Source organism: Hibiscus syriacus, unplaced genomic scaffold (genome assembly GCF_006381635.1).
Source record: "Hibiscus syriacus cultivar Baekdansim isolate YM2019G1 unplaced genomic scaffold, ASM638163v2 tig00111238_pilon, whole genome shotgun sequence".
Classification (NCBI taxonomy): Eukaryota; Viridiplantae; Streptophyta; class Magnoliopsida; order Malvales; family Malvaceae; genus Hibiscus; species Hibiscus syriacus.
In genome coordinates this window covers 546,970-557,570 of record NW_024063030.1, presented here as the reverse complement: position 1 = coordinate 557,570, position 10,601 = coordinate 546,970, and the positions used below count along the sequence as shown (strand labels likewise).

The window sequence follows — 10,601 nt, the reverse complement described above, 5'->3', positions numbered from 1 at the left end:
AATTGTGCTTGATGGAGAAAAACAAGCCACCACTTGAGGGGTGTAACTGAGCCTAGTAGGAGCTCAAACTAAGTCGAAACTTGTGATTCAAAACTCGAGTTTGATTGAATTTTAATTTTAAAACTTGATACAAGATAAAAATCAAAACTTTCATTGATTTATGTTGAATAGCGAAAAAAAAAGATTTCTATTGTCATGTTCAACTTCGAACTTAATTATTTGCATTTGAATTTTAGCTTGAATTGAGTTTTTTTATTAACGTTAAATAAATAAGTATTTTCTTAAAAATGGATTAAACTCGCGAGTTACTCTTGGTATCATGATACTCAAACTTCAACTATTCAATAACATGAGATGCTTGAGCTCAATTTTGACTTGACAATGTTAGAATTCAAATCAAGGTATTTCCCCACTTCAAATTGGACCTGTATTTGGGAGAACGTGGACCCTAACCATGGAATTCAGAGGCCGTACGACTATTTATGGCATTAAAACCAATATCAGGCAACAGAAGAACTTATGCTAATTGTCTAAAAGCTAAAGATTACAATATATCACAAAATTAGTGGATATCAACAGTTCAGCACCAATCAAGCAAGCTAACTCTCACTATGCTTTCCAAATGCAATATCCAATCAGCGTCTATAATTTCCTCTTTTCATACCATTCACCATTCAAATCAGCCTTAAGACGATGGTTACCAGTTAAAATTACAGCAACAAAGAGATGAGACTACTATGGGAAGTAGGGCACCTGTACGAACTGCTGGCATTATTGAACTGACCTTTCCACAACAAGTGCTGAGTCTACCTTCATTCTCAGGCCTTTTCCATATGCAGCAATAAGCAGAGCCTCAGCCCTTCCTTAAAAAGCTCAAAAGAAAACAGAAGCCAATGAGATAATCAAGTTAGAAAAATGTCAGTAACAGAAGATACAGAAATACAATACAAGGCCTTGCTTAAATCAAACTTTATCTTCCAATCTCGGGTCAAAACTCAATTTACAACTGGAAAGATCATTTGCTAAGAGTAGGAAATAATGAGGACTTGAGGAGCATGTGATCCAGGATGCTCGATTAATGTACGAGAAAGATGTTTGGTGGCAACGTATTTATATGGTTATCGGTTTTTGTTTCTTCTACAGGCTGCATTCTTTCAGTTGTAAAACACCGGGAATGGTCAGTCACCGGATTCTAAGGTCAGAGGATGAGAAAGCAACTGCACTAACTTTTTCATCTCCACAATTGGCAATTTGGCATAGGCGTAAATGAAAATACACTGGTTCACAGATCAACATGAGTATTTTTCAAGGTTCAAAGATAGCATAGACACAGAGTTTTCTTAGTATAGTATTAAGTGACAGGTTTGTTCTAGCACTTGATCGCGGACAAGGCAGAGAACAAAGAGAGCCACATAGCTTTAACTATTAAGAGCTTATAAGCAATTTCCTGAAAACAAAATGAGATTAATGTCTATTTGGAAATAAAGGGGGAAAGAAAATTAAAAATATGGCCTGTAACTGTTTCAATTATAAAGCAGCTGACAGGAAACTTTACGGAATGCAAACGGTGATTCTTTACAATTAAGTATTAAGAAATAACAATAACAAATAGAGATTTAAAATGCTATATCTTTGGAAACCAGAACACCTACCGTGATCTTTTTTCCTTTTCAACATATCACTTAATGTGGGAAATAAAGTTGATGCAACTCTCCGACTATCATCCTGTCAAAAACCGGAATGGATAATAATTACTTACAAAAATCATAACTGAGGCTGTGAGGCATCACAATGTCTTAAAGGATTGCTTTGAACTTAAGACAATTCCTGCATGCAATGGTTGAGACTGATACCTACTGAAACAAAAAGTTCAAAAGCTTTGCTATTTACTTACGCCCAGAGCAACAGCTTCTGGTGCCATAAGCACATGTGACAGTTAAGATGCCATGAATCTACATCTTACTGATTGGAGGGGAGGACATCATACTGCTTCACATTTCTTGGAAAAATTGGAATCGTTACAAATATAAAAGATTTATGTAAAATAATGTGATTCTTCTATTCCCTTTCATCATTAATCCAAAGGTTATCACTTAAGAGTACGGCTGTCATGTGATGGGCCTCAAATTGACACCTTACCTGGTTTTGTGGACTCTTACTGGTCAACAAAATTCGTAATTAAATTGCAATAATATAGTTTCTTCTACCTTTCAATAAGTTAAGTGAAAAGTTTCAGATTAAATTCATTTAAAATATCAACCCAATTGACTTTGCTATATAAATTACTTGTTATTAAAATCTAAATGTATGTATGACTAAGGGTATAGAGTGATACTATAACTTACGAGTATGATATGCAATCATCAGTAAGTCATCTACTGTTTCAGTTGCAAATTCCGAAACCGAGAAACTGCTCCACTGACCATTTCACTCATCCCATTGAAGAAAAAGAGAAAGAGAACAAGAAGGGACTAAAAGCTAAAAATGCAATCTGCTCGGCATTTCAATTCAAAGGCTACTGCAAGTTAAGAAGAATGGCCCAGCTGATTTCTTTTGCATTCATCTACCATTATTGATGCATATACAGACATAACAGCACTTTCTTTCCTTTCCGTAGTTCTCTTATCCACACGTTTCTTCAATTTTATGCATGCATAAATGAACTATATTTACCTCATTTATTTCAAATAGTATTTGGTCAACAGGCAAGAATCAGTGATTAGAGAATAACACTACTAGACTAACCTTTGTACAGCCAGCTCCAGTGAGTTCAAACTCTTTCTTCCACGACAACGATGATACTGGAACTACAGAAAACCCTGAGGCAACTAGTATCCCGATCCATAATCCATACCCGAATCCTCCACTCCACCAACCCTAAATAAAGAAATAAGAAAATAATAATAATATCAGCATGAACTATTAAAATCTTGGAGCAATTGATCCAACATTTCTTTTCGAACTGATGAGTGCATAAGAATACAGAAGGAAATACGGTAAAGAAAGTCCATAAAGGGACCTCAAATAGTTATTAGAAGTTGAGATTTCCACTTGAAGGTCTCAAGTACAGACTTCGGGAATGGGAGGCTGGAATTTTCGGGATGGGAAAGAGCGGCCTGTCTTTTTTGCAGTTCATGGCTAGTATGAGTACCGAATGAAAAATAATTTAGGAAACATCTAAGGCAACATAATTTGCAAGAGGAAACACCAAATGTATAGATGGGAAATAGATTGCACCAATATAAAAACATTGGAATAGCATATTAGAGTAGCAAGAAAGAGATACAAATAATGGCAGCAATGACACGAAAACGATGCAAGGAATATAATAATTAATGATTGAAAGGGTTCAACAAAATTCAGTTGTGTGGTAACAAATGCTAACCTGTTTCCCGTCTTTAGGAAAGGGGATAGATTGCTCTATATACGCTGCAGTGCCTAAGTAAGTCAAGGTCAACCAATGCACAAATAACATAAAGTGGAGCTGAAAACAATTTTTCAACACAGAGAAAGATAAAGAGAGAGGGATACCAATAGGAGCCTCTAAACTTTTAACCAAGTGAACGATTGACCTGGCATCTAAACGTTTTCGAACTCTGTTTCCAACTTGAACAGGCAAGTACGGCGAATCAAATACCTAATATGAAACAACTAAACATAAGAAAACCCATGTCCAACTCAAACCCCATTACAGGATTCTCATGACCCAATTATAATAACTGGTACTTCAAGAATTTTATTTTACCAAAAAATTAAATAAGAGAAGAAAAGATCTACCTGTGTGGAGCAACCAAAGGAATCAGTTTTCAAGAGGGCCAAGGCACCGGAGAGGTCAGGATCAATACCAATGACCCAAGTGGAATCCGCATTGGTCCGGGTCGGGTCTTCATCGGGAGGGCAAGACAAAGAGTCCAACCAACCCGCCTTGAGAGGAGCAGAAGAGAGCTTGAGATTGTTCTTTGTCGTTGAAGATGAAGATGAAGATAAGGGTACAAGTCTAGAAGACGAGGAAAAGAGAAGGGTTTTATTAAGCATGGAAGTGAGTGAGTTCATGCAGTGGGTCTGAGGAAGAAGCTGAATTTCCATGGAATATTTTTTTTCTTTCAATTCATTGACATTCTGCTTCAGCTTCAACCCAGGAAAAATATTTTGAGCACACCAGGGGATGTTCTACATGCTTATCCAACGGCTTTGAATGTCAAAATTCAGTCCATAACCATTGTTTAGGGGTTTTCTTTCTGGGGTAATGTACCTTTTGGTCCCTAAATTTGTTTTAATCTAAAATTTAACCACTGATCTTGGCTTTAACCTGTAATCTGACCTCTGGCCTTGGTTTCAAAGTACAATTTGACCTCTGATTGTTTTTTTGTTTACAATTCGACCCCTATTTTAATTCAACGACCCATCTACATATTATAGATTTTGTTCTATTTTAATTAAAAATAGTTATTTGTTCATAAAGATTTGTTTCTATTAATTTTATATATTATTAATATTTCCAAACTCATAAGCATCTCACCAACTGACTTGTAAAAATATTAAAAAGTAGTTGAATTTATGTAAAGAGTTTAAGATTCGAATATTTATTTTCTCTACCTCTAGTTTAAATCTAACAGATAATCTGACTCTTAAATAAGTCTAATACCAATTATTAAGTTTGATTTTTGTTTGATAAAATTTACAATTTCAGAGCTCTACAGGGAAATAATATATTTCATGTTTCTTGGATAATCAATGAGCTTCCGGTTCCGGATGATTTTCAACAACCCGTCTCATTCATGCAACTTTGACCTTGAGTGGATCTTCGATTTCCGTGAACTTCATTTTTAGAGCAACAACTTGATCAATTTTGCCCAGGTTTGGTCACTTTTTTTAGCATGCATTGCTAAGCAAAAGGCAGGCTATTCCAAGATTTCGGATGGCCAAAGGCGTTCCATGTTGAAATCATCTCGTTGCCAATTTTTCTGATTCCTCCATAAAGTCCATCTGCTTCGTTTCCTTCCTCCCGGTGTTCTTTCCGATGGACTGTCGTGCGCCTCCACCTTGAGCCGGGGGTGCACTGATTGAACTCCGACACCACTGTGTCTGTTATCATCACTAAGATCTTAGAAACCAGACAATGACTCAAACATCAATAACTGTGATGAACTCTTGAACAATGGATGGAAGTGTATTTTGCCAAGTCGGAAACCGAACAGCCGACGAGTGCACAACCATAAAAATACAAGAAGCTTTTGAGATTATGCTCGGAGGAATTCTTGTCTGCTTAAAGTATATTTATGTTGTTATTGCTCTCAGCTTTTTTCAAGTTGAAAATTATCGCCAAAAGAGACCCCTTTCCTTTTATCTTCATTGTAGCCCCACATAGCGGAAAGATTCCGAATAAGCAAAACACAGAGTCCATAGGAGACATTGGGTTCTTCCAGTGTGGTTAGCCATAACTACTCTGCTGAGATAGAGGTTATCAACATGCTGGTTGAAATTATGAGTTTATGACATAATGAAAGCGATCCGCCTTTCGGGACCAACCGAACATCGCAAGTCGTGAACCATGTATTGCAGAGAAAATGAGATTCATGAACACGACCTGCCCTAATTCGTTGTCATCCATGAAAGTTAACTTTATATTCATCTCATCCACAATTTTCCTAATGCCGTCTTTTAAGAGTATTAAGCAAATCCCAAACAACTCCTATGGAATATGATGATAGTGTATCATTTGAAATAATAAAAGATGAGATGAAATTACCACTTTTATGGCATTGGCAACAGTTTTCGTTCCGGTCACATGATTCTAAGTGACCAACAACACCATACCACCAACCTGCAACTTATTCGGTAACTGTATCAGCTATAAAATGATTAATATGTATTGTATAAAAGAATTTGGTGGCATACTAACTGCATTAGAAGTATGTATGGTAAGAATTCTTATTACAATGAAGCAGTCTGTTTCTTAATTCTTAGCAGAGTTCTATAATTTAAAGCTTTCTTCTACTCATCAGAGGAATTAAAGATGATATCAGAGAAAAAAAAAACTTGTGAATCAGTGAAAGGGAATGGTACGAAGAAGAACTAACCATAAGGGAATTCTTCGTTTTTTCTCCATTGAATCTCAATGTTATCACCAGGGCGTAGCTCATTCAAACAATCAGAAATATGAAGATCGTGTGGTGAAGTGTTGAAAGGCGGTGCTTGGAGCCTTTCCCACGGTACATTGTTCTCTACGGTCACCCCTTCCATGCGGAGGGTACCTAAATATCAAACCAATCTAAGATTAGTTTCCAAGTGTCAGGCCTAATTTGATCCTCTGTAGAACATAATTATGTTGATCTCCCATCATTACCTGGCTTGGAAGGTGTCAGTTCGGGGAACATAACTCAGCTCTGCATCATAACATGACAACATGAACCCAACATGGCCATTCTACATAAAGGCATAGCATTTAGAATCGAAACAGAATTCAAAAAAGCAGCATGGTATAGGCCGGTTAAATTGATATAGCATATTTGAAGCATCATAAACAATACCTCACGGTTATAGACCTGAGCAGGGAACCAGAATCTGCCGGTTTGAAGAGCAAGAAACCAGGACATAATCGAATCATCTGGCAATGAAAACTGCTTACAACTATCATCAACCTTTAATTGAATCCACCAAGATGGCCAAACAATTCATAAAATCGTCATCAAACCTTTTGGTTTACCCTGTTTCAGATTATTTGAATCCTTTCTTGTTCTTAAAGCAATATGCCATTGCCACTCTCTATAAGCAGCAGGACCAACAATTCTACCACACTTCTTTCTCACGTGTTTTTCCCAGAAATGGTCACTAATACACCTACTTCTTAAACTGCTGCAAACACCAGCCATGCTACAAAGAGCAGCAGGTTGAAATATTTAATAATTTAAAAAATATTAGTATGTTATATTAAAATTATAGGGTAAATTATATCAGGTACCACTAAACTTGTAGTGTTGTATCATTTATATCATTGAACTTTCAATTTTACCGATTATAGTGCTTAAATTTGATTTTCGTTTCAATTATACCATTAAACTGATAAATTACTAAAGGCATGTTGATGTGTTGACATATACATTATATAGAAACGATGTCGTTTTGATGGTGTTATTTTGATACTCAAAATAAATCAAACCGACATCATTTTATTGATTAAAAATTAGAGTTAAAATACTCATAAGAATCAAACGTAAGCTTTTTAGGATCTAAATCTCATGCCTAAACACCAAGTCAACTTAAAATCTGTAAATAATTGTGAAACATAATGTATATCTTAAACTTTAATTGAGAGCAATTCTAAAATCTAAAAAGTAACTTAGGTAGCATTTGGTTGGATAGAATCTCTTGGAATTGGTGGGAATTAGAATCCAATTCTACCACTTTCCCATGTTTGATTCAAGTTTTTTAAGGGAATTGGAATCCCTGATGGAATTCAATTCCCTTGTTGGAGGGAATTGAAATTTGACCATACTACCCTCATCAATCCTTTGGTAACTTATTCATATATTGAATAAAAATATTTTTTATTATTTCGGGTCGGGTCGGGTTGGATTTCTAATTCATATATTCGGGTCGGGTGAAACTTTATTTTGGTCGGTTCGGATTTAGGGTGAAAAAAACCGGACCGACCCGAAAATATATATAATTCGGGTCGGATTTCTAATTCATATATGCGGGTCGGATTTCTAATTCATATATTCGGGTCGGGTCGTATGAAACTTTATTTTGTTCGGGTCAGGTTGGGTTTTTTAAGTGTGATATTCAGGTTGAGTCGGGTCGGGTGGTCAGGTCAGGTAGGGTCGGGTCGGGTCGGGTTCGGGTTTAGGGTGAAAAAAACCAGACCGACCCGAAAAAAATATATAATTTTACCTTATATATTTATGAATAATTACAATAATACCCCTCTATATATAATTTTTTTTCAATTAAGTCAATATTTTTATTGAATAAAAATAATTTTTTTATTATTTTGAGTCGTGTTGGGTCGAGTTTCTAATTCATATATTGAATAAAAATAGTTTTTGGTATATTTTTTGGTAACTAATTAACATACTCCGATTGGAATATATTGAAATATTGCTCTATCTTTTGGTAACTTATTAACATATTTTGATTGTGATGATTTTAACTTATAATGTTTATTAGCATGATTTTTATAATTTATTGAAATTAATAATCAATCAATAAAATGAAAATTTAATATTTTTTAATTTTTATAATATATTACTACATGTAAGTTGTAAAATAAATTAAAATAAAGCAAAAAAATAAGAAGGGCAATTATGTCATTTTATATTACTGAAATCAAATTCATCTGACATGTCTGCGAACCAAACAGAATATGGAATTGGATTCCAATTCCTACAGATTCCAATTCCTTCACAGATTTCAATTCCCTCATAAACATTCCAACGAACCAAACGCCACCTTAGAGAATAAGCTTGATTTTTTTATTTCATTTCATTGACCTTTATTTTCCTTTCTTTTATTTTTGGGTAAACTACAAGTTCAATATCTAAACTATTACTTTTATTCCGTTTTAGTACCCAAACTTTATTTTTTTTCAAAATCATACCTAACATTTAGTTTAGGTTTCATTTTGGTATCCGTCGTTAAAAACTTAACGGTGATGTTGATGTGTCACCATAAGATAATGTCATGTCATCGTTGAAAAAGTAAAAAATTATCGCATCTTCAGTTCTAATAAGTTTTTAACAATGGATACCACAATAAAATTTGAATTAAATGTTAGATATAATTTTAAATAAAATAGATTTAAGTATCAAAATAAAATAAAAATAATCAATTTTGTATGCTAAACGTATAGTTTACCCTTTAATTTTTAAAATGAGAAAATCGCCTCAGTGACCAAAAATACCTTATAATATACGATTTTAACCAACTTTTTTGGATTTGCCAAAATGACCAACAAAATCGCAACGCGAAATAAAAATCGCAACGCGATCCCCAGAATCGCAAATCAGTTTCCAAAATCGCAACGCGATTCTTGAAAATCGCAATGCGATAGTACAAATTCGCATTGCGATTTTCCAGAATCGCAACGCGAATATGAAAATCGCAACGCGAACACATAAATCGCAACGCGTATCCGTAAATCGCAACGTGTATCCGTAAATCGCAACGCGTATCCGTAAATCGCAATGCGTATCCGTATATCGCAACGCGTATCCGTAAATCGCAACGATAATCCGTAAATCGCAACGCGTATTCGTAAATCGCAACGCGATTTTTAAAGCGCCATTATAATCGCTACGCGTATTTTATTTTCAAATTACAAAAACGAATATTAAGACAAAATCCCGTAATCGCAACTCATAACCTAAAACCTAAAATCACAACTCAGTCTCATCTCCATCTCTCACTCTCTACGGCGAAATCTGTCCCCATCTCCGAAGATTTCCGTCCCCATCTCCGGCGAAATCCCTCACAACCATTCACGGTCAGAAATCCCTCACAATATTCAGAAATGGAAAATCAACCTCCGAGGGTTAGTTTTTTTAATTATTTTTATTTTGAAATTTTTGCATTATTGTAGGTTTTTCATATTGAAACTGATGATAAGTTTACTGGTCATTTCAATAATAGATTAACCATTTCACTTAGATTTCATTTCGCGTTACGATTCTCTCGTTGCGATTTTCATTTCGCGTTGCTATTCTCTCGTTGCGATTTTCAAGTTAGTATTTGTCTTTGTCTTTGTTCTGTCTTTTGGTTGAAGTAATGCAATCTATTCAAGTTTCAATTTGCAGAAGAGTCGCAACGAGATAAATGAAAATCGCAACGTGAAAATCACTATCTGCAACGAGAATTGCGATTTTCATTTCGCGTTGCGATTCTCTCGTTGCGATTTTCATTTCGCGTTGCGATTCTCTCGTTGCGATTTTCATTTCTCTCGTTGCGACAGTCATTCTCTCGTTGCGATTTTCATTTCAACCAAAAGACAAAACAGTGTTGCAAATTTTAGTTTCAAGAATAAACTACTACTTTTTATGTTTATTGTTTTTGGTATATCTTCACAGTGTAGTTTTTGGTATATCTAACTTGGTATGTTTATTGTTTTTGTAGAAATTTTTTTCGGCTTCATTGACATTAAGGAATAAAGTTAGCCTAGCAACTACAATTGCTTCGAAGCTTTCACCTGCACAAAGACAATTGTTTGAGGAAACCTGCTTCGGGCCATGGCTGAGAGTACAGCATCCGGGTGGAGATGCTAATTTGACCCATTTGTGGCTTCAGACCATGACATCAAATCTACCCGACAGTATACAACGTGGTGAGGAAGAGATATGGTTTCATTTTCCACCAGCGTATACTTGTTTTGGGCGGAAGGAGTTCTGCTTAATCACTGGTCTACGATTCGGACACGATGATGTAGGCCGGTACACTCGTCATATCGCCCGCCCATCATGGTTATCCCGGGTTTTTCCGGATGAGTCAATGGAGAAGCCGAACCTACACGTCGACGACCTGAATAAATTGTTTAATAAGAAAGCTGGTTTCACTCGGATAGATGACGTCGATGTTGTCCGAGTATGCCTTCTACTACTTGTATATGC

General features: G+C 35.5%; 1 protein-coding gene and 1 pseudogene across 3 annotated transcripts; both read right to left on the bottom strand.

The window, feature by feature from the left end:
* Positions 1-430: 430 nt before the first annotated feature.
* Positions 431-4,182, bottom strand: LOC120156939 (Holliday junction resolvase MOC1, chloroplastic-like). Of its 3 annotated transcripts, none has more exons than XM_039168206.1 (6): positions 3,778-4,182; positions 3,532-3,637; positions 3,386-3,438; positions 2,746-2,877; positions 1,653-1,725; positions 431-863 (listed from the first exon to the last, which is right to left on the bottom strand). In XM_039168206.1, the coding sequence occupies exons 1-6, from the start codon at positions 4,084-4,086 to the stop codon at positions 772-774; spliced, it is 765 nt and encodes a 254-aa protein (XP_039024137.1). In that variant the 5' UTR covers positions 4,087-4,182; the 3' UTR covers positions 431-771. The 3 variants fall into 3 exon arrangements, with proteins under 3 accessions (XP_039024137.1, XP_039024138.1, XP_039024139.1); XM_039168207.1 differs by having other exon boundaries at positions 3,386-3,429; XM_039168208.1 differs by lacking the exon at positions 1,653-1,725.
* A 719-nt stretch (positions 4,183-4,901) lies between these two features.
* Positions 4,902-6,893, bottom strand: LOC120157179 (annotated as a pseudogene).
* Between the last annotated feature and the right edge of the window lie 3,708 nt (positions 6,894-10,601).